Consider the following 24,962-nt stretch of genomic DNA (forward strand, 5'->3'; position numbering starts at 1 on the left):
GTTTGTTGATGGTTTTAGATACATACTGTTTATTATTTTTAGGAAAGGATCTTCTATTCCTATACTTTCTAGTGTTTTCAGTACGAATGGGTGTTGTATTTTGTCAAAGGCTTTTTCAGCATCTATTGAGATAATCATGTGGTTTCTGTTGCTTTGGTTGTAGATATGGTCAATTAAATGGATGATTTTCCTAATATTGAACCATTTTTGCATTCCTGATATGAATCTCATCTGATCATAGTGAATAATCCTCATGATCACTTGCTGGAATCTTTTAACTTACATTCTATTTAACATTTTTACATCTATGTTCTTTAAGGAGATTGGTCTATAGTTTTCTTTCTCTGTTTTTGGTCTGCCTGGTTTTGGAATCAGTACCTTATTTGTGTCATGAAAGGAATTTAGTAGAACTCCTTCTTGGCTTATTTTGTCAAATAGTTTGTATAGTATTGAGACTAGTTGTTCTTTAAATGTTTGATACAATTCACTTGTGGATTCATCTGGCCCTGGGGATTTTTTTCTTAGGGAGTTCTTTGATGGCTTGTTTGCTTTCTATTTCTGATGTGGGATTATTTAAATATTGTATTTCTTTTTCTGTTATTCTAGACAGTTTATAATTTTGTAAATATTCATCCATATCACCTAGATTGACATATTTGTTACCATATAATTGGACAAAATAGTTTGTAATGATTGCCTTAATTTCCTTTTCATTAGAGGTGAGGTTGCCCTTTTCATTTTTGATATTGTTAAATTGCATTTCTTCTTTCCTTTTTGAAATTAGATTAATCAGGACTTTGTCTATTTTTTTTCAAAGGACCAGCATCTAGTCTTATTTATTAATTCAATTGTTATTTCACTTTCAATTTTATTAATTTCTCTTTATATTTTTAGGATTTCCAATTTGATTTTTATCTGGGGATTTTTAATTTGTTCTTTTTCAAGTTTTTTAATCTGCATGCCCAATTCATTGACCTCTTCCCTTTCTGATTTGTTGATATATACACTCAGGGATATAAATTTTTCCCCTGAGTACTACTTTGGTTGCATCCCATAGATTTTGATGTGATGTCTCCTCATTATCATTTTCTTCAATAAAATTATTAATTGTTTCTATGATTTGTTCTTTAACCAACCAATTTTGGAGAATCATATTATTTAATTTCCAATCAATTTTTGAATTGCCTCTCCCTATACCTTTAATAATTATTATTTTTATTGCATTATGATCTGAAAAAGTTACATTTATTATTTCTACTTTTTTGAATTTGTTTGCAATGTTTTTATGACCTAGTACATGGTCAATCATGTACCATGTGATACTGAAAAGAAGGTGTATTCCTTTTTGTCCCTATTTATTTTTCTTCGTATATCTTTTAGCTCTTAATTTTTCTAAGATTTCATTCACACCTCTTATCTTTTTCTTATTTATTTTTTGTTTTGATTTATCTAGATCTGATAGAGGAGGGTTCTGGACTCCCACTAGTGTAGTGTTAGTATCAATTATCTCCTTAAGCTCCAACAGTTTCTCCTTTAGAAAACTGGATGCTATACCATTTGGTGCATATAAGCTGAGTTCTGCTATTTCCTCATTGTCTTTACTGCCTTTTATCAAGATGTAATTACCTTAACTATCTCTTTTAATCAGATCTATTTTTACTTTGGCTTTGTCAGATATCATCATTGCAACTCCTGTCTTCTTTTTTCAGTTGTTGCCCAATAGATTTTTCTTCATTCTCTTACCTTTACCCCGTGTGTGTGTCTACCTGCCTCATGTGTGTTTCTTGTAGACAACATATGATATGATTTTGGTTTCTAATCCACTCTGTCCGTTTCTTCTGTTTTATGGGTGAGTCATTTCCATTCACATTCAGAGTTACGATTACCACCTGTTTATTCTCCATCATTTTTATTTCCCTCTCCTAGTCCTGCCCTTTCTTCTTTCACTATTTCCTTCTATATCAGTGTTTTACTTTTAAATCAGTCCCCCTAATCCTCACTCTTATATTATTTCCCTTCACACCCACCCTTTCTAATTCCCCTTATATTTTTCTTTAGAGTCTATTAAATTCCCTCCCCCTCTCTTTCCCTGCCTTTTGGAACTCCCCACCCTAATGTCCTCCTTGGTTTTTCCCTCTCAACTTCCCGTAGGGTAAGATAGAATTCTATATGCCAATGGATATAGATGCTCTTCCCTCTCAGAGTTGATTCCACTGAGAGTAAGATTTAAGTATTTATTATCTATTAGCACTCTCTTCCTCTCCTTCTTTTAATTGTATTTCTCCCTCCCCCTCCCATGTTCCTCCTTATGTGGTATAATTTATCCTATTATTCTTATTCCTTCAAGTTCCTCTTGATGCCATCTTCTATTCATCCTTTTTTTTACATATCATCTTAAACTACTTAGTACCCCAACTTCTACCTATGAATAATTTTTCTAACTACTATGATAGTGAATATAGTTTTTGAGAGTTACAAATATCATTTTTTTCATATAGAAATATAAACAATTTGACCTTACTGAAACTCCTAAATTTTTTCCCTCTTTCTTGTTTACCTTTTCATGTTACTCTTGAAATTTTTATTTGGACATCAAATTTTCCATGTAGTTCTCGTCTTTTCTTTACAAATACTTGGACATCTTCTATTTTGTTAAATGCCCATACTTTTCCCTGGAAATATATAGTCAATTTTTATGGGTAGATGATCCTTGGCTGTTGACCCAAACAATTCTCTTGCCTTTCTGAATATCATATTCCAAGCCTTGCAATCCTTTAGTGTGGAAGCTGCCAGATCCTGTGTAATCCTGCTTGGTGATCCTTGATATCTGAATTGTCTCTTACTTCCTGCAATTTTTTCTCTTTAGCTTGGAAGTTCTTGAACTTGGCAGTTATATTCCTGGGAGTTTTCTTTTGAGGACTTAATATAGACAGAGATCTATGGACTCTTTCAATGTCTATTTTCCCCTCTTATTCGAGAATATCAGGACAGTTTTCTTGGATAATTTCTTGTAATATGTTGTCAAGGCTTCTGTTTTTTTCTAGGTTTTTAGGTAGACCAATAATTCTCATATTGTCTCTCCTGGATCTGTTTTCCAGGTCTTTCATCTTCTCAATAAGATATTTCATGTTCCCTTCTCTTTTGTCATTCTTTTTACTTTGCTTTATTAATTCTTGCTGTTTTGTGAGATCATCAGCTTTTATCTGCCAAGTTCTGATTTTTAAAGACTGGTTTTCAGGTATGATATTTTGATTTTCTATTGTGGTTTGATCTATCCTGTTTTTCATGGCTTCCAGAAGGTCAATTCTGGTCTCCAATTTGCTTATCATTTAATGTGATTTCTGTACTTCTTTTTCCAGTGGGAGAGTCTGTCTTTTAAATTGTTATTTTCTTTTTTAACTATTTCCCACTTTTCTTGCCAAGTGTCTTCTTTCTTTCTTAATTGGTTCTTGGACTATAATTTGAGTTCCTGGAGAGCTAGTGACCAATTTCCATTTTTATTTTGGAAAGTTTGGATGTGTTTGCTTTTTGTCACCCTTTTTTCTACTCTGCAACCAACTTAGCCTGGAAGTCCTACAAAAATTCTTTATACATATTATCATTTTATTCTTTTTGTTTTTAATCTCTTACCTTCCATCTTAGAATTAATACTCTGCAATTGTTTCTAAGGTAGAGCAGTAAGGGCTAGGCAGTGTGGGTTAAGTACCTTGCCCAAGGTCATACAGTTAGGAAGTGTCTAAAGTCAGATTTGAAACCAGGAACTCCCATTTCTAGTCTTGGTTCTAATCCACTAAGCCACGTAGTTGCCATCTATTATTTTATTCTTACATCAATCCTGAAAGGTAAAGTAGCTGTTAATATTTTCCATATTTTATAGAAAAGGAAATTAAAGGATACAAGTGGATTACCCAGGGTCATACAGCTAAAAAATTTTAAGGCCAAACTTGAGCTCTAATTTTCATGATTCCTACATTATTCAATGTGTCACCTAGAAGCCCATCTGGAATTACCCCTACCATTTAAAGAATGATGACTATTCCTCTACTTATTTTGCCTAAATTTAGCCCTACCTAGAATGACCTCAAGGCAGTACCTTTAGAGAAAAGGGCCCCCAGCCTTCTTGTGGTCCAGTGGAAAAAAAAAAGTTCTTGATTTGAAGACAGAGGACCTGGATTGGAAGCCTGGCTCTAACATTTATTATCTATGTTACCTTGGTTATGTCAGTATCTTTCTAGGTATTTGTTTTACAGTTTATTTTTTCATTGTTGTTGTTGTTCAGTCATTTAGTCCTGTCTGACCCCATGGTCCATAGCTCTTCATGGAGTTTTTTTTGTTTGTTTTTGTTTTTTTTTACCCTTGTACTTTGGTGTATTGTCTCATACGTGGAAGATTGGCAAGGGTGGGCAATGGGGGTCAAGTGACCTGCCCAGGGTCACACAGCTGGGAAGTGGCTGAGGCCGGGTTTGAACCTAGGACCTCCTGTCTCTAGGCCTGACTCTCACTCCATTGAGCTACCCAGCTACCCCTTCATGGAGTTTTCTTGACAATGATCCTGGAGTAGTTTGCCATTTCTTTCTCCAGTGCAACCTTTTGGCAGACAATCAGAGTTTAAGTGACTTATCCTGGGTCGTACAATTAGAAAGTGTCTGAGGCTGGATTTGACTCAGCTTTTCCTGACTCAAGAATTAGTAGTTTTAACCACTGCGCCACAACTGATTCTTCTCTTACTGTATCACTTGAATAATATCTCTCTATTCCTCATTATGAGTTCTCTCAATTTTGTCCACACTCATTGTGAACTTTAGAAATAGAAGACTTAATAAAAATAGAAAGAACTTTATGATTGTCTTGTACTCCCTGAGTACATATGCTCCTTTGCCCCAAAACACTATTCACACTATCCTGACTTATCTTCAGTGATAACCTATCTCTCTTGAACTATTCTCTTGAACAGTTATATGATATCTTTTTCTTCTCGTTCTATGTCTCTAGAAAGTTTCTTTGGTTGCTGGCAAAGACTCCATGTTTTCTCTCATGGGCAATCTCAGGACCAATATATCTGGCTCCCCTAGCTTCATCCTAACAGGCTTCCCAGGAATGGAAGCAATGGAACCTTGGTTGGCCATTCCACTCCTCCTGCTCTATGCTATCTCCATTGTGGGCAATGCCCTAATCCTAGTCATTGTCAAGGAAGAACAAAGCCTGCACCAGCCTATGTACTATTTTCTATCTTTGCTCTCAGTCAATGACCTGGGTGTTTCTTTGTCCACACTGCCCACTGTCCTTGCTGCTCTTTGCTTCCATGCTCGTGAGATTTCCTTTGAAGGATGCCTGGCTCAGATGTTCTTTATTCATCTCTTCTCCTGGACAGAATCTGGGATCCTGTTGGCCATGAGCCTAGACCGTTATGTAGCCATCTGCAATCCACTTCGCTATGCCACAATCCTCACCAATGCCCGCATTGTGGCCATGGGGCTGGCCACATTATTCCGCAGCTTCCTGCTCATCCTGGTCTTTCCCCTGCTCCTTCAGCGACTGCCCTTCTGCCACCCACGAAATGTCCTCTCTCATGCCTACTGCCTACATGTGGACATGATCAAGCTGGCATGTGCTGATGTCACCCTCAATAGCCACTATGGTCTATCCATTGTGCTTCTCACCTTTGGCTTGGACTCTGCACTCATATTTCTCTCTTACATCATGATCCTCCGCTCTGTTCTGGCCATCGCCTCCCGTGAGGAACGACTCAAGACACTCAACACATGTGTGTCCCACATCTGTGCTGTGCTCATCTTCTATGTGCCTATGGTGAGCGTGTCCATTGTGCACCGCTTTGGAGGCAGCCTTCCTCATGTTGTTCATATTCTCATGTCTGTCCTCTACCTCTTTGTGCCACCGATGCTTAACCCTATTATCTATTCAATCAAGACAAAGGAGATACGCCGCAGACTACAAAAGATGATTTTTAGGATCAAGTTATGATGGAAATATACTTGAACTTGCCTCGTCTAGCAGAGGGTTATTGAGACAATGAGAAAACTAGGGACCATGCCATATTACGACTGACTAAAGGAGGTAGTGATTTTTGGCTTGATAAAGAGAAGTGGATGGGAGATGAACACTGTCTTCAAGCATTTGAAGAGATATCAGATGAAAGAGAAACTTGGAAAATCACTAGTCCATCCCAGAGGAAAGAAGTAGGACTAATTTTGGTGGCTCAGTAAGATTGTAGGGATACAAATTTCAGCTCAATGTAAGAGAAATTCATTATGAATTTAGAGCTACCCCCAAGAAGTAGTGATGTCTTCTTTGCCAAGAGTCCTCCTTGATGGTGATAATGTAAAGGTATATTAAATTCAAGGACTTAGTTTCAAATGAGGTATCATGAGGTCTACACAAAATTGTTCTGAATCATCCTTAGCCATTCAGCTACAATGGTTAATTCTATAATAAACAAAACTCAACTATTAATGGACCAACATTCAATAATCAGTTCTAAACTACCAGCATAAGTAATACTAACTTTGAATGTGATACACAGACTGATTTTGTTTATACAAAAATTATTCATCATAGATACAAACCATTTCTTTTTTTTAATTACCATTGACTACCATGTGGATGCAAAAAACACCCATCTGAGAGTGGGTTGTGTACTTTGGGGTTATGATTATGAGAGAAAGACCCCATCCCCTCTCTTAAATTCGTGAAGGGCAGAGTGAGTTTCACTAGATAATAGGCCATTGCAAATGGCTTTCAGTTTTCCTTAGACAACTCATATCATTTCTGTTCCCCCCCATATGCCCAACCATCTTCTAAATTTTCCTGGAATATCACTATGATCCTTCTAAGCATACAGGTTCACCAATCTAATCAGAAGTCAAATGTTCCAGTTTCTGCATCCCCAGATCTTTTGTATCTGTATGCTTCTCTCTCTATTCACACAATTGTCCCTCGATTTAGGCCCTTTTCAGCTGTCACCTAGATTTGAGCAACATTTTTTCTAGTAGTTCTCCTGGTTTCTTCATTCCCTCTCTAATTCAGACCTCATAAAGCTATTAAAATTATTTTCCTACAATACATTTCTTACCATTCCACTATGTACTTAATAACCTCCAGTTGTCCTCCAATTGATAAATGGTGAAAAGATATGAACAGTTTCTGGATAAAAAATTCAAAGCCAAATATAGGCATATGAAAAATGCTCTAAATCATTACTGATTAGAGATATGCAAATCAAAACAATTCTGAGATATCAACTCACACCTATCAGATTGGCTAAAACAATAAAAAGACAAAATGACACATGTTGGAGGGGATGTAGAAATGTAGAGACAGTGATACAGGAATTTCAAACTGATTTTACTGTTTTGGAGAACAATTTGGAATTATGATCAGAGAGTTATAAAATTGCGTAAACCCTTAGACCCAACAGTTAGGTCTATTTCCCAAGGAGATCAGGGGAAAAGGAGAACCTCTATATTCCAAAAATTTTATAACAGCTCTCCTTGTGGCAAAAAACTGGAAATCAAGGGAATGTCCATTAATTGTAGAATGGCTGAACAAGTTGTTGTGTCTGATTATGATGGAACATTATTGCACTATAAGAAATGATGAGCAGGTTAATTAAAAAAACTTGGAAAGGCCAACATGAAATCAATTTGTACATTATCTTGATATTCTTGAGTTGCTCTACTATATGTGATGAAAATGTGCAAAACTGACATTATTTACTTGGGACTCAGAATGTTTTGGAGAAACTGATTGTCTTTAGGACCCAGAGTAAGTTGAAGAAAAAAAGAGCTTGACTGAGGTAACCATGGAAACCAGCTCTCTTAGTCCTAGGATACTAGACTGGACCACAGGTGTGTGTGGCTCAGCTGGTGGTGTTCTGGATATTATTGATGTTTATATCAATGGCCAGTTGATCTTGATCTTGATATTTGTTATTGTTTATAGATAGATGATATAGGCTCAAGATGTTAGGATGACCAGTGGTAGATGGTATATGAAGCTTCTGGACACAGCATAATCCAACTAATTTATTATTAACTATAAGGAGTATAAGGGATAGGAAAAGGAAATAGAAAGCAACATAGGAAAAACTATTACCCTAATTCTAGGATTTCTAAATATATGCCCCCAAAAACTAATCCGTGAGGATTTTCTTCTTGTTCACCAAACATGAAACTCCTTAAACTATTCTACCACTGTCTGCCTACACCCCAAATCTATCTATCCTTATGCTAATATATAAATTTATAATTACTCTTAAATTCCTTCACTTATATTGGATACTCACAGTTCTGTGTCTATGCAGCTTCAGAAATATAGTTGCCTGTCAGTTCTCACACATGTTGCTCTTTAGTGCCACCTAGAGTTCCTCTAGAGAAAAGCTCCTGCCAAACTCTTCCAGTTCAAGTACTCTCCAATCTTCATCAGATGAAAGATGTTTTCCCAAGCTAACTCTCACCAAAATCCTCACAGAATGATGAGAGCAAATCTCCTGCTACCTACTCCCAGAGAGTACGCTCCAGAGAGTGAGTGACCAGTTTTCCCAACTGGCTTTTCCCAGTAGGTTCTGGGATCTCCTCTTCAGGGACCCACAACCTATTCTCTGTCCTATTTAATCAAAGGGGACAAGGCAAAATACAGAAACCCCTTTCTCGAGTCTAAAACTCTTGCTTCTAAATATCCAGAATGGCTACTTACTAGCTAATTAACTACTTAATAACAAATTAATCCTTACAGTGGCCAAGGTCTCTAATTTCAATGTAGATGTCCTCAGGCAGGTCAGGGCACTGATCAGGAAATAGGAGTCTAGCATGTTCCCAAAATTGTAAGGTGTTCACCCAGACTCTTCTCTGACAAGGAATTTACTGCTGAGCTTAATGGAGCTGTTCCTGTTCAAAATACTGACTATTTGGGAAGCCACCTCCATTCCAGAATGTGGTTTCTGGGGTTGGAAAAGCACTGAACAAGGCTGCTACTCTGAGACACGCCTGACAAAGAGCAGTCAATGTCGATCATTCTCATGGCTGGTGTGTAAGAAATTTGGGACAGGTCATTGCCTTTCTCTTTCTGCTTCTGGCAATGCCAAGCAAACAGGCCCAAGAGGGCCACAATGTCCAAGAGTAAGAGAACAACGCTGATGACAGCATCCACTGAGTGTCTCTCTGAGCCCAGAGCTGGGCTAATCTTGGTGTAGGGATTCAGTTCTTCCATTATGAGGGCAGCTCAGTCATACTTGATGCCTTTGAAACCTTGGCTGCAATAGCAGGTGCTAGTGACATGGTCACAGGTGGCCTTGTTCATATACTCACACAACCCATAGCCAAAGGATCCTGGGAAATGTTTCTGTCCACAGTGCTGCCCTGTAAAGCCAGTCTGGAGTATTTTTCAGTGATGTGATTAGAGACGAGATAAGCAATATTCTTGAGCTTTCTCTAGTCTCAGACTTGGTATCTCTGGTTTCAGACTCCCTATCTCTGATTCGTTTTATCACTTGGCTTCAACTATGAGACATCCAGTTCCAAGACTCAGTAGTCCATTGTTTTGCTGAAACCTTGGGAGTGAGTTATTTCATACCCTTATCTTGCTGTCTTAATATATATATATATATATATATATATGACATCTCTGATCAGTGATGTCTTTGTTCCACCTGGAACTTGAGAATCTGTCATCCCATCCTGGGAACTCTCCACCCATATCACCCCAGATCCCTCCCTGGATCAGCCCCTTCCAACCCCTTTTCCAACTCTCTTCACTAAGAATTATAAAATAGCTACCAACCAGCTATATTTTGAGCTTTTTGGTACTAGACCAAATTGCTCCCATGAACATATAGGTCTTGCTAAATAAAGACTTTTTTAATCTTACAGTTACTTCATACATCTTGTTTTTCTTCTTGTTCAGGGAAAGTGGGCAGAGGTCTCAAGCAAGGTCAATGCTTGCCACAATGACTTGGGGTGTAATTTCCATTTGGGAAATAGAATTAAGTTCCATGGAATCTGTGCCTCAGTTTGCATTATGAAGAATGAAATAAATAAAACCAAGAGAACATTTATATACAGCTCCAAATTAATATTTGAAGAATAACTTGTCAGTATAATGTCCACCTCCAGAGAAAGAACTGAAAAATAGAAACACAAAAGATATGATTTATATATACATATTTTTGTCAGATGATGTCTTCTATAGTGTGGGGAGGGGAGGGAGGGGATAAGATGATTTTGATGTGTAACAATGACTTTTAATGTAACCAATAAATTAATTTCTTAAATTTAAATTTAATTTTTTTAGAAAATAAAAACAATGGCTCCCTATTGACTCCAGGATCAAAAATCATTTTTTACTTCATTTCATTCTTTTTAATTTCTATTTTGGAATAAGATGTATAATGCAACTAATCATTATTAAAATTTTATACACACACATGTATATATATATATACATATATATACACACATACATACTTGTTTAGTTGTTTCAATAGTGTCTGACTCTTTGTGACTCCATTTGGGGCTTTCTTTTTTTTTTAGAATTTTTTTAAACCCTTGTACTTCGGTGTATTGTCTCATAGGTGGAAGATTGGTAAGGGTGGGCAATGAGGGTCAAGTGACTTGCCCAGGGTCACACAGCTGGGAAGTGGCTGAGGCAGGATTTGAACCCAGGACCTCCTGTCTCTAGGCCTGACTCTCACTCCACTGAGCTACCCAGCTGCCCCCATTTGGGGCTTTCTTGGCAAAGATACTGGATTGGTTTGCCATTTCCTTCCCTAGTATTTTACAGTAGTACTAAGGCAAACAAGGTTAAGCAACTTGCCCAGGATCACACAGCTAATAAATGTCTGAGACCAGATTTGAACTCATGAACATGAGTCTTCCTGATTCCACATCCAGTACTTCCCTTCACTACCTAGCTGCCTTGTATGTAAAAAGTAAACATATATATGTATGTATGTATGTATGTATGTATGTATATATATACATATATATAGGGTACATGCTTAAATATTTTTTTACTGATAGAGACATATGACCAAAAGGTTTGAATATCACTGCACTAAATAATGACTATTCCTAGGTTAAACCCAGACCTCAACCATAGACCTCCTTCTAAATCCCCATCATACCTTGAGTCCTAACAAGCTCAAAGCTCTGAACCTTCTAAATATAGCTTACTCCCAGTTACAAATGACCTTAAGTTTTTCTGCAGAATAATCTCTGGCATGGGCTACAGATTGATTCTTATTCCTGGCCACTGACTGAACCCTAATCCTAACTTGATTTAATCCCCAATCCAAATCAAAGATTATCCCAAACATTGCTAAAAATCCTAACCTAGGACATAGTCTGATTGGTGGAGACTATCTGGAAATGACCTTTACCCTCTAGCCAGGGACCCAAACCTTGGTTTTATACAAAATTTCTAACTCTTATTTTGAGGTCTTATTAGCTTGTGCATAGTGCATTGTATTATCTCTGAAAGAGAATGAGCTCAGAGCCAAGTACCAATTGAACTAATGGTTAGTGCTAATGTGGCCAGGGATGGTTGGAAGTTAGGTTGGAGAGGTGGGGACCTTGCTTAGACTGACCTTGCCAAATTAAGACTCCAAGAAACCACAGAACGCTTTTCCCCTCCCGTCCTCCCTCCCTTTAACTTTCTACATATTCCTGGTAGAATAAATGAACCTCAGGGCCTTTGAGTTCCATAATCATCAGAGTCCCTGGGGACTCCCCTGTGATTTTTTTTATAAATCTCATTGTACTGGAAGCCTTCATCATCTACACAGAGGGCTGGCAGTGCTGCTTCTGCCTAAGACCCTTTATTTATCCTCCAGATTTCCACAAGGAAGGTAAGTTCTATATGCACTCCTACTCAGGAATACATACCCAGGGTTATGTTGGGTCTCAAAGGAAAGGGGACTTGCTAGGAGGGTAGGGCTCTAGGTCTGAAGGAAGGTTGGATAGTTCCTTCTTTAGAAGAATAATCTCCTCCCCAGAATCAGGTTTCAGAAGCCACTTTTGTAGTGACATTTAAGACCATGTAAGGGTCTGCAGTCCACTTTATCTTCTATCACCCCCCCATCCTACTTATTAGCACCCAAAGCTCTAAAACGTCTCTGAATTCTCCTCAAACCTGACCCCATTGTTTCTACTGATTACATGGCATTCCTTCCAATTACTCAGGCTCCAACTTACTTATCTTTGTTTTTGTGCTTTCTTTTCTTTCCCAGTTATCCAACTGGTTACCAACTTCTCTTTGAACCTCTCTCTGCAATACCTCCCCACCCAACCTGCCATGTCATTTCTATTGTCACCACCCAAGTTCAGGTCCTCAGCCCATCTCTAACAGTTTTCCAGCTGCTCACCCTGCCTCAGATCTATTGTGTCCAATCCATCAGTCACATAAAAGCCAAAATAATGTTCTTTTATATTTATTTATGCTATTTATATTCATGTTTATTCTAAATTATATTTATATAAATATATTTGTGCTATTTATATTCATGTTTATTCTATATACACATATATATAGGAAAGCCTAAAAATTTGAGTTGTTTTAAAACTTTAATAGCTTAAAATAAGCCTAATGAGCCTAAATAGTTTAAAACTACAGGAAGACTTTTGGAACACCTTGTATGTCCCTATTGTTTCTGTAATAGAATGGAAACTTCTTTCTAGTAGGAATTGTATCATTGCTTTTTCATTCTTTGGACTCACCAAGGTGCCTGGCTTCTGGCAGACACTTAATAAATGCCTCTGGGCAAGTATATATATATATATATATATATATCATATAAATCTGGGCAAGTCTTTCAACCTCTCACTGTGCAAGGCAACTCACTAACTCTGAACTTCACAGTAGTAGCTGGTCTTCCTTAGGAGAGGGAGCTCCTTACACCATTTTATTCAGAGATCAGAATACTTAGTACTTTTTAGGGTAGCCTATTTTATTTTGGGCAGCTTTTATTGCCAAAAAGTCTTTTCTTGAATTAAATTTAAATCTACCTAGATGCATCTTTCCCTTTTCCCTTTACTCCTATTATTGCTCTCATTTATGTCCTTTGGAATGTACAGAATCTACTCTCTGTGGAGCTATTTTCACAAGTTGATCCACAGTCTCATAATTCTCCAGATATAGTGAAAAGAACAGAGAACTATCATCTTCCTCGTTTTATACACAGTTTCTCTTAACAGAGCCTAAAAATCACACCAACTCTTTTGAGGTTATATTACAATATTGATTTATATTCATCTTGGATTTTATTAATCTTTGGCTATGGGTTGTTGTTTTTAACAAACTGTTACCTAACCAAGATTGTGAAGTTGATTTTTTTAATGCAAGCATAAACATTTGGTTTTATCTCTATTAATTTGCTATTTTAAAATTTGGCTCATTACTGTCTCAAAATACATGAGAAAGGGCACAGCTGAGTAGCTCAGTGGATTGAGAGTCAGGACCAGAGATGGGAGTTCCTGGAATCAAATCTGGCCTCAAACACTTTTTAGCTGTGTGACCCTGGGCAAGTCTCTTAACCCCCATTGCCTAGTCCTTACTACTCTTCTGACACAGTATTGATTCTAAGATGGAAGGTAAGAGTTTTATTAAAAACATTTTTAATACATGAGAAACTTTTTTAAATGGCTGTTAAAATATAGGTATATAATATCCCAATCATTTTCCCTAGATACCAGCCTAGTAATTCATTCTATAAAGAAAATGAGGTTAGTCAAACAAAACCTGTTCATTATAAAGTCCAATTAACTTTCAGTGATCACTATTTCCTTTTTTTTCTGTGTTCACTTACTCTCCCATTAATAATATATTCAAAAATACATACCCTTTGATACAATGATGCCACTGCTGGGTTTGTGCCCCAAAGGAAAAATGTTTGTACAAAAATATTCATAGCTGCTTTCTTTGTGGTGGCAAAAAATTGGAAAATGAGGGGGTGTCCCTCGATTGGGGAATGGCTGAACAAATTGTGGTATATGATGGTGATGGAATACAATTGTGCTGTAAAGATTGATGATCTAGAGGCTTTCCATATGAACTGGGAGAACCTCAATAAACTGATGTGAAGTGAAATGAGCAGAACCAGAAGAACATTGTGCACAGAAAGTAAAACACTGTGGAAAAATCCAGTGTAATAGACGTTGCTACTGGTAGCAATGCAACAAGCCAGGACACTCCTGAAGGACTTATGAGAAAGAACGCTAACCACATTGAGAGAAAGAACTATGGGAGTAGAAATGCAAAAGCAAAACATATGACATCACTTATCATTGGTATATATGGGGATGTGATTTACGGTCTAGACTTTAAAAAAAATCTCTTCATAGTAAAAATGAATAATATGGAAATAGGTATCAAGTGACAACATTTGTACAACCCAGTGGGATTGCTTGTTGGTTCTGGGAGCAGTAAAGGAAGAGAGGAAGGAAAAAAACGAATCATGTAAATATGGGGAAATATTCTAAAAAATAAATAAAATTTTAAAAAATACTGCATTCAAGTATATTCCTACAGGTGGTCGACTGGGGCTGAAAAAGTGTGTGGTGAGGGGGAGGGACACCGATGAGTGTGGGGTCCTGAGGGATCCTAGCGCCACCCCCAAGCTTTGGGGAGCATAGATCCACTGATCCTTCAGTCAATCAATCAGTCTGTGTGTCAGGCTCTCCCTGGAGGTACTTTCCAGGCTATGGAGGAGTCAGGGTAGAGCTGACGGGAAATGGGGGTGGGAATGAGAGGGCGGCTGCACCTCCTTCCTCAAATCCTATATAGCCCCTCCCCCACAATAGCCCTAAGCCCAGGAGCCCGGGGGAAAAAGACTCCATTTCCCAGAATGCCCTGTCATGACTTCATGGAAGCCGTGGCCCTCCCCCATGGAAGACTATTTCCCAGAATGCCTAGGTTCTGAAGTTACACAAGCTTTGGCAGTCTCAGCTACTGGCTCTAAAGAGGAAGTCTCCCCACCTTGGGGCTCCACCCCCTGAGGGACTACAGTGTGGCCCAAGGTGAGATCCCGGAGTCAGAGGGAATGGCCCGGGCACCTCGAGGTCCCCCTCCCAGGGGTCAATAATATTCAAGAATGTGGCCATGGACTTCACCCAGAAAGAGTGGTGCCTATTGGTCCCTTCTCAGAAAGCGCTGTACCAGGAGGTCATGCTGGAGAATGTGCAGAATCTACTCTCTGTGGGGCTTCCGGTTCCTCCAGAAAGTTTTATCTCCTGTTTTCACCAAGGGGAATCACCATGGCTGCTAGAGCAAAAATGCTTGAGGAACTCCTGCCTAGAGGCAGAGACTGAGTTGTCTGCAAAGGTGAGCCTTTTTGTGGAAGGATCTAGCCCCCAAGGACGCATGAATGAGGATCCTCATGACTTCCTTTCAAAAGAAATCTGTGACTCTGCTAGCAAGTTGAATAAAAATCCAAAGAGTGACTGTGAATTTGATGAAACTGCAGAGAAATTCAACCAAAATTCAGTCATAACTCAGAATATGCAATGGACCTCAGGAAATGACTATTGTCAGGATAGTGAATATAGGAAATGCTTTTGTGAAGAAGTAGGACTTGTTCAGTCCCATGAGAAACCTGAAATGCCTGTGTATCAAGGTAACATAGGAGGAATGGCCTTTGGCTGAAGTTCAGACCATAGACATCCAAATAATAAACGTGTTGAGATGGTTACTGTGAGAGATAAAGATGGGAGACCTTTCAGTCAGACAGTCAGAACCCCGAGCTTGCTGCACATCAAAGAATCCACACTAGAAAGAAATCTTATGAATATAAACAATGTGGGAAAGGCTTTTAGATAGAAGAAAGTTCTTGCTAGCCATGAGAACATCCACACTGGATATAAACGGTATAAATGCAAACACTGTGAAAAGACCTTCTCTCATAGGAACAATTTTGTTGCACATCAGAACATCCACAGTGATGAGAAACCTTATGAATGTAAACAGTGTGGAAAGGCTTTCATAAAGAGGGAACATCTTGCTGCACATCAAAGTATCCACACTGGAGAGAAACCTTATGAATGAAAACAGTATGGAAAGGCTTTCATAGAGAGTGACCGTCTTGCAAGAAATCAGAGCAACCACACTGGAGAGAAACTTGTATAGGATAACATCTTGTTTTATTCTACAGAATGCATCAATTAATATTAGCAATCTTTGGCAACTTCCTATAGAAAATTAGTGAAAGTTTGGATCCCTTTAGAAGGGAGATACTAATTTCTCCTTATGAAAGTAGAGAAATCCTCCTCCCCAGCAGCTTTTTATATATACATGAATATATACCTTCCATTTACTCTTTTCTAATGTGGCCAAAACCTTTCCTTTTAAAAAAATTGTGCATTAAGTTGTTAATTTCTGATTGTGTAAAGGAAATCGTGAAGTGGATTGGGTCACAACAATAGAATGGCAGCAGGAAAAAGACAGCAGTTGAGTCAAGAAATCAGGAGATGTAGGTCATAGCAAATGTCCCCTGCACTACACCCTGGAGTGCCCCTCTGGGAAGCCCAGGCAAAATAGAAAGGCACAATTGGCCCTTGTGACTTGATGTGTGAGTGTTAGTGGGAGGAGAAAAAGTTTGATAAACTGAGGGAAGAGCAGATTTCACTCTCTTCTCTTTCAGTTTTGTTGCTTGCAGGATTTTCCTGTGAGCATGGCTGGGGAGCCCTAATGGTGGAGACAGCAGAATAGCAAGCTAAATGGAACAACCAGGAAAGTAACTTCCATAACTCCTCTTTTCCCCTCTTTTCTGAGGCCCCAAGACACAAAGGGCAGCTACAAGGCCACTGCACACCCTCCACCCTGGTATCCCCAGTATTTGCTTTTCTCTCTAGCACTGCCTCTAGTCTTGGGAGATCCTGCTTTCTTGCTTACAACCCCACAAGCCAATACACCAACCACCTACTGGATAACAGTAAAAATGCAGCAATCTGAAAATAAATACATAAGGTAAAATAAAATGATGAAATTAAACATGAATAAAGAAAACAAAAATTTATAAAACTAAAGAAAATGGAATAAAATCAAGCTTAAAAAAGTTAAAATAAAGTAAAATAATCAATAAAATCACAAAATTAATTAATTTGGTACTCTAATTAAGTAGTCCATCATTTCAAAACTTTATTGCCTTGCATTGGTTTCTTATTTAACCCTAACACCAAAGTCCAGTTTTATTGACTTTTAAATAAACTTAAAGAAAAATAAAATAAAGTAAAGTAAGCTTAAAGAAAAAATATTCCTAGAAACTGGGATCAAACTTCCCTAATTTGATCCTTGTTTATAAACTATGGTCATTTTATCATCATGAAGATCATCACTATCAAGTAAAAATTCAGCATCTTACATTATAGCATCTCTGTTTACCTTGTTTTATTACTGATATTTTTCTGAATTTCTGTATGAAATTTGGAGTATATATTTCTTGTTACTGCCCCTGTTCTTGGATATTCCCAGGAGACAGCTGTGAATTACTGACTTTTTCTAGACATACCCAAATACACACACACACGTATATACGTCTTTATATACATATACATGTGTGTGTGTTTTTCACTTAAAAAATGATCATGTTTTAGTTTGTTTAAGCTTAAAGGCACACTGGAGATTCTATCTTCACCCAGGAGCTACATGCAAAATGGTGGTAGTATAATAGAGATTTTCTTCTTCCACTAGAAGATTTGAGTTGTTGACCACTAGAGAGTAAAGACATACATATGATGTTGAGATATGGAATTTGTTCTTTTACTCCCCAACATTCAATTCAATTTATTTATAGGTCTCAGAGTAAGTTGAGTAGGAATTAGAGAATGGAGGGAAAAAAATCCGAAAACCAGGAAAGTAGTTTTAAGCAAAGTGCTTTGTAAGTCTCAGATTAAAATAAAATCACTTTTCCGTTATGAATACCATCTCAAGATATTCTCAGTTTTGCCTATCAAGTAAAATTTCAACATCTTACATTAAGATCTCTTTCACCTTGTTTTATTACTGACGTTTGATGAGTTTCCATATGAACATCAGAGTGTAATCATTATTGCTGTCCCTATTCTTGGACAGGAGACACCTATGAATGACTGATTCTTTTTACACCATGTATGCAAACATATATGTAATTACATATGCATGTACATATTTTCATGTATACAGATATATTCTAATAATAACAGTGACTATAAATATTATTGTTATTACTATTAATCCTGATAGTAGACAGGAAATGGGGGTATGATCTTGACTTAGAGTCGTTAGACTTCTTGGAAGAGATAAACTTCAAGACAGGTCTAAAAGGAGGTCATATCTGGGCAAGAGGAAAGAATGGATATTCTACACACATAATATGAATGAAAGGGATTGAGACTAAAGGACCTTAATTGACTCACTTCACTGGTGCATCAGGCATATATTGGGGAGGTAGGGAAGATAACTTTGATGTATGGGAAGATTGGGGAGGTCTTGCTAATTATACTGAAGTATTTGACAATAACATGTCTATTCCTTTCCTTTCCTTAAAATGTAGCTGTGTAGTCTGGTCAAAAGTCCCAACATGGAAAGGTTCCTCAACAATGACTCTGGTTTACCCCCTTTCATACTAACTGGCTTCACAGGATTTGAGGATTCTCAGCAGTGGATATTCCTACTATTTGGTGCCCTCTATTCTGTTTCCATTGTGGGTAATTGCCTGATCCTTTTCATTGTTAAGGAAGAAGAAAGTCTTCACCAGCCTATGTACTACTTCCTTGCTGTGTTGTCGGTCAATGACCTTGGTGTGTCACTGTCCACATTGCCCACTGTGATGGCCACCTTCTGCTTCCATGCCAGAGAGATTGCCTTTGAGGCCTGTATGGCCCAAATGTTCTTTATCCATTTCTTCTCCTGGACAGAGTCAGGAATCCTTCTTGCAATGAGCTTTGACCGCTATGTAGCCATCTGTAACCCACTACGGTACTCTACCATTCTCACTGATGCTCGAGTTGCCCAAATGAATCTGGCGGTTGTACTCCGAAGCTTCTTTATGGTTTTCCCACTTCCCTTCCTCCTGAAGCGTCTACCATTCTGCAAAGCCAACATCTTGTCCCATGCTTACTGCCTTCACCCAGATCTGATCCACCTGCCCTGTGGGGACAGCACTCCAAACAGCATCTATGGCCTCTGTATTGTGGTTTCTGCTTTTGGTCTGGACTCTGCCCTCATCCTGCTTTCCTATGTGCTCATTCTCCGCTCTGTACTAGCAATTGCCTCCCGGGAAGAGCGACTTAAGACACTCAACACGTGTGTGTCCCATATTTGTGCTGTTCTCATTTTTTATGTGCCTATGGTGGGTGTGTCCATGGCCCATCGCTTTGGAAAGAATTCCCTTCCACATTTAAACACAGTCATGTCCGTCATCTACCTCTTTGTCCCTCCCATGCTCAATCCTGTTATCTACTCCATCAAAACCAAAGAGATTCGCTGGCGAATCATCAGGATTTTCTCAGCATCAAGTTCTGTTCAGAGAGAGCTAGGATAAAAACCAACTCTCTACCTATTGTGGTTCTTGGTTTAATAAAGAAACATATAAGAAGCCTATCTCCTCCTACTTTCTATATCTACCATTTGGGCAGGGGGCCACTAGGAGGACAGGAGAACTTAGGTGATGGTTCTGTGATCTCATCTGACTAGACAAGCTTCCTATGGTGAGGTTCACTGAATCACAAACTACAGCACAAAATTCTGCTCACTTATATGCTTTGTCTAAGTGCCCTTCTCTTCTCAGTAAGATCTGATTTTGAAAGGAAAAATACCCTGAAAAAGGTGCCATTAAGTGAATTGATAACTTACACTGTCCCACAGGAACACTGTGAAGATAGGGACTTCACCAAGGACTGGATTCAAATAAATTAAGGATGGGATTAACTGTTGTCATAAAAACAAAGATATAAGAACTATAAACCAGTTATAAAACAAGCATTAACATGCCAGATGTATTGGTAATTCCATTGTGTTATACATTTTATATGGGGGGAAAGTATAGTCCAAATATATTATAAATTTATTTATATTTACTTGGCATATATGTTTATGAGCAGCCATAGAGTACAGTGGGTAGAAAACTGGCCTTGGAGCTTGGAAAATATGTATGTAAGTCTTATCTATGTCATATGCCAATTTTGTAACCTCTGTGCAAATCTCAGGACTCTGGGTACCTTTGTAAGTCTGGAAATGTCAGAAAGGATGCTAATGAATTTTGAGCAATTATTTGATTGGTATGAATATTACTTTTGCTTATGAGTTTTACTGGATGGCCACTTCTAATTCCCAGGTTCAGATTCTTCTTCTGCAATTTCCCATATTAATATAAGCATAGGTTTAGTGCAAATCCCAATATATTGTATACATTTATATATGTACATATTTTCCCTGTTAAAACTTAAGCTCCTGAATTGTAAGAGTGAGATTAATTTTTGTCTTTGTAGTCCTGTAATCTAGCACAGTGCTTGGCACATAATAGATACTTTAAAAAAGCTTCTTGACTGATCAATTGACTAATATGTGAAATGATCATTTGCTTTTTTATTTTTTTAATTAAACTTATTTTAATACTCTGGAAGTAGCAACTCCGAAGTAAGAGAAAGGAAGATTATATCTCAATGTAATTAAAAACTTCCTGATATTAAAAAGGTACAGAATTGAACATATTGAGTATGAAGGGTTTCCTTTCATTGGAGAGCATTGAGTGCATGAGTGAACAAATGAGCAATTATTTTTAAAGTATCAAGTACTTACTATGTATTAGGCACTGTGCTATGGGCTGGGGATATAAATACAAAATAAAGGCAATACTTGAACTTGAGCTCATGTCCTATTAGGTAGGGATGACACATACAGGGCAGTGGTAGCCAGGGAAGGATAAAGTCAGGGCAACTGCACTGAGGGGAGCCACTGAACAGATAAACCCTTTCCAGGTGATCTTCAGATGAAAAAAGATTTGAGAATCATTTGGGGGAGGGTAGATATCCAGTAGATCAGGAGTTCTAAATCTAAGATCTGTGAACTTGCTTTTAAAAAATGATAACTGCATATCAATAAAACTTATTTCTTTTTATTCTTATTTATTTTATATATTAAGTATTATACTGTAAAGAGGAATTCTTTTATTCCTTTTTTTAATTTAATGGGGGACCTAGAGGTCCTCTTACCACTGAGATGTGTAGGAATTAACCAACCCAAAGTGAGAGGAAGTAGGAACTGGGGAGCACCTTGCTGAGCCAGTGTCAGTTGCAGGCTGTCAGTTGCTGACAGTTGGTGAGTCAGTTGCTGACAGTGAGGGCTGGCAGTTGTGGGGAAGTTGATTGCTGGGTGTGAGTTGCGGGTTGGTTGCTGGTAGTATGGGTTGGTGTTAGTTACTGGAATATAAAGATGGTCCTGAGCTTACTGAGAGGGCTTTTGGCTTAAGCCTTTAAAGGGCTTTTTGCCTATAGGATCCCTAGAGAGCAGAAGGTTTGTCTCTGAGGCAAGGATCTGCTGTTAGTTGGCTACTGATGGTTTGGGCTACTATAGAAAACTAATTGAAGGAGTGAGTGAGTGGTAGGTGCCTATTATTTTAGGGAGTTAGGGAGTTAGTAAATAATTTATAGTTAGAGTAGGTTAGATTAGGCCTGGCTTGTACCAGGCAGAAGAAACTGTCCTCAGAAGACACTTAGAGGTAGTATTAAGAAATTTAGGTATACTTATACGGTATAAGATTAGTAATCTCTCTTTCCTCTTTTCTCTCTTTCCCTCCTTTACTATATTCTTTTACTTTACTATCACTATTTCTTTTCTCTGGCTTAAAGGGATATTAATTTACAACTCTACTATATTCTCATTAAAAATTAAATTATTAAAAGCTGCTCTCTTATTTTGTCAAAACCCCTATATTTACCCTATATGTGTGTGTGTGTGTATTTCCCCCCCCCCAGAAAAAACCCATAGTGCTTCACCAACTGCAAAAAGGAGAAGAACTCCTGTTGTAGAGAGTATTCTTACTTAGGTGTGAGTTGAACCCAATGACTTTTGAGGTTCCTTCCAAATCTTAAGGTCTGTGGCTTTACAAGAACAAGGGGGCTTATTCTGAATACAGTCCTTTTGTAAATGGAGTTATTTTTTCTCAGAAACCATCATCCATCAATGCCTCAAAATGTGTTTGATTTAAAAAAAATAAAAACAAACATTTCACCAATAAGTTTTTTTCTATGTGTAAAGCACTATATGAGGACTGGGGGAGGCAAACATAAAAAACATACTTATTTGCCATTTAAAATTGTATAGACTTTCCATAATCATCCATTCATACTGACTAGTTCTGGGAGGGTATAGCTGCTGCTTCAATCAGTAAAAATAAACTTGGATTGATGGCTTTCCCCAGGTAGCAATAGCCACAGTGTTGGACTTTCTAGGGACCTTTCGATTGATTGAATCATCCTCTAAACTAACAGGTGATAGATCAGCCACAATTCCACCATCATTTTGAACATTTCCTATTACATAGGTACATCTAATCATGTTCTGAAGTCAACAATCAAAAAGTTGGCATGCTTCAGGCTTTTTATTCTCATTTATTTTATTGGAGGATAGGGGAAGAGGAAGATAGAGGTAGCTCAGCAGTGAAAATAATGTTATTCTTGTAGTTTGTCATCTCCAGGTCTTTATTCCATCTGTGATACATGCTTTTTCTTTCTCTTACAGATCAGAATTCTTCCTCTTTTGGAAATTTAAACATTTTCAGCATTTAGTTTAGAAAAAAAGAATTTAAGCATTCCTGTGTTTTGTTTCACCGCAACAGATTGTTCTAAACCAGTGGTTCCCAAACTTTTTTGGCCTACTGCCCCCTTTCCAGAAAAAATATTACTTAGCCCCCTGGAAATTTATTTTTTAATTTTAATAGCAATTAATAGGAAAGATAAATGCACCGTTGGCCATCACTGCCCTCCTGGATCACTGCAGCACCCACCAGGGGGCAGTGGAGCCCACTTTGGGAATCACTGTTCTAAACAAACCTCTAAACCTATCCCTTTGAAAATGCATTCTTCCACAAACATTTAGATCAAGAACTGTTAACAGAAAGGAACAATGTCATTTAATTTTGATTTTATGGTATTAGCATTACTGTATTTGGTTAATTTTGTTGCTTTCTGACTTGACATCAGAAACAAAAAAAAAAACATGTTTGTAGTCATTATGTGAATTATGTGAAGCTTGTCAAACTTTCTTAAGTTGATCAATTCTATTTTGATGGAAAAATCCTCTCCTCCACTCCAAGGAATTTGACTTCTACATAGTACAATGGCTACAGAGTTCTAACTTGGATTAGAAAGACTTGAGTTTGAATCCTATCTTAGACTCTGCAACTCTGGACAAATCAATTAACCCCTTTTAGCCTCAATTTCCTCATCTTTAAAATGGGAATAATACCAGCTCTTACCTCACAGGATTGTTGTGATCAAATGAGATTTGCATATATAAAGGGATTTATAAACCTTAATACACTATTTAAAGGCTATTCTTTATTGCAATTTAACTAACATTTATTGGGTGCTTCTTAAATACAAAGGACTATGGTAGGTGGAAGTGATCAATGGGGAATGAAGTATGGAGAATGAGAAAATATAAAGTTGAGATAAGGCCAAGCCATTGATCTCAAGCAACTCTCAATTAGAAGAAGTATAGGGAAAAAACAAGGATGAACTTAAAATAAAGAAAAAATGAAGAGAAACCCTTTTGGAAGGCAAAATAATCATTATCTTGGGATAGCATTTTAAGGTTTGCAGCATTCTTAGCGTGTATTATCAGAATTTCAACAAACCTTCCAGGTAGTTGACAAAGTTTGTAGTAATCCCATTTCATAGATAAGGCTCAGAAAAGTTGAGGAATTTGTATGTGGTCATAGAGCCAGGAAGTTCCTTTCCATGGCAAGATTCTCACCCAGTGCATTCCAGATTCATATCTAATGCCATTTGTACATCCAAGGGTTCTTGACTCTAAGGGTTGGTGGATACATTTCAGATGGTTCATTAAAATGGATAGAAAAAAATTATTTATTCCAATATAATTGATTTTCTTTATCCAATTATCTATTTAATGAATATTAAAACAATTTAATGAATTTTAAAACATCCTGAGAAGGTGTTAACCAAAAGATTAAGAATTCTCTCAAAAAAATCTTTATGACAAAAACCTCTGACAAAGGTCTAATTTCTCAAATATATAAGGAACTAAGTCAGTTGTACAAAAAAAATCAAGCTATTCCCCAAATGATAAATGGTCAAGGGACACAAATAGGCAGTTTTCAGATAAAGAAATCAAAACTATCAATAAGCACATGAAAAAATGTTCTAAATCTCTTATAATTAGAGAAATGCAAATCAAAACAACTCTGAGGTACCACCTCACACCTAACAGACTGGCTAATATGACAGCAAAGGAAAGTAATAAATGTTGGAGAGGATGTAGCAAAATCAGGACACTATTGTATTGCTGGTGGAGTTGTGAATTGATCCAATCATTCTGGAAGGCAATTTGGAATTATGCCCAAAGAGCTTTAAATGACTGCCTGCCCTTTGACTCAGCCATACAACTGCTGGGTTTGTACCCAATAGAGATAATAATTTTTCCTTATTGTACTTGTACAAAAATATTTATAGCCATGGTCTTTGTGGTGGCAAAAAATTGGAAAATGAGGGGATGCCTTTTGATTGAGGAATAGTTGAACAAATTGTGGTACCTGTTGGTGATGGAATACTATTATGCTAAAAGGAATAATGAAATGGAGGACTTTCATGTGAACAGGAATGAGCTCCAGAAACTATACAGAATGAAAGGAGTAGAACCAGGAGAACCTTATACACAGAAACTGATACGCTGTGGCACAATTGAACATAATGGACTTCTCTACTAGCATCAAAGCAAGGATCCAGAGCAAGGCTGAG

At 37.6% G+C, this 24,962-nt stretch overlaps 2 protein-coding genes across 2 annotated transcripts; both read left to right on the forward strand.

The window, feature by feature from the left end:
- The first annotated feature begins 4,318 nt into the window (after nucleotides 1–4,318).
- Nucleotides 4,319–5,982, forward strand: LOC123238679 (olfactory receptor 51I2-like). Its single transcript, XM_044665886.1, has 2 exons — nucleotides 4,319–4,332; nucleotides 5,049–5,982. The coding sequence occupies exons 1-2, from the start codon at nucleotides 4,319–4,321 to the stop codon at nucleotides 5,980–5,982; spliced, it is 948 nt and encodes a 315-aa protein (XP_044521821.1).
- Nucleotides 5,983–18,562: 12,580 nt separating this feature from the next.
- Nucleotides 18,563–19,525, forward strand: LOC123238680 (olfactory receptor 51I2-like). Its single transcript, XM_044665888.1, has one exon. The coding sequence runs from the start codon at nucleotides 18,563–18,565 to the stop codon at nucleotides 19,523–19,525; it is 963 nt and encodes a 320-aa protein (XP_044521823.1).
- The last annotated feature ends 5,437 nt before the right edge of the window (nucleotides 19,526–24,962 follow it).

The sequence above is a fragment of the Gracilinanus agilis genome, chromosome 3 (assembly GCF_016433145.1).
Source record: "Gracilinanus agilis isolate LMUSP501 chromosome 3, AgileGrace, whole genome shotgun sequence".
Classification (NCBI taxonomy): Eukaryota; Metazoa; Chordata; class Mammalia; order Didelphimorphia; family Didelphidae; genus Gracilinanus; species Gracilinanus agilis.

Excerpts from the sequence above, each read along its gene's own strand:
- LOC123238680 (XM_044665888.1), top strand. The coding sequence starts at position 18,563 with ATGGAAAGGTTCCTCAACAATGACTCTGGTTTACCCCCTTTCATACTA.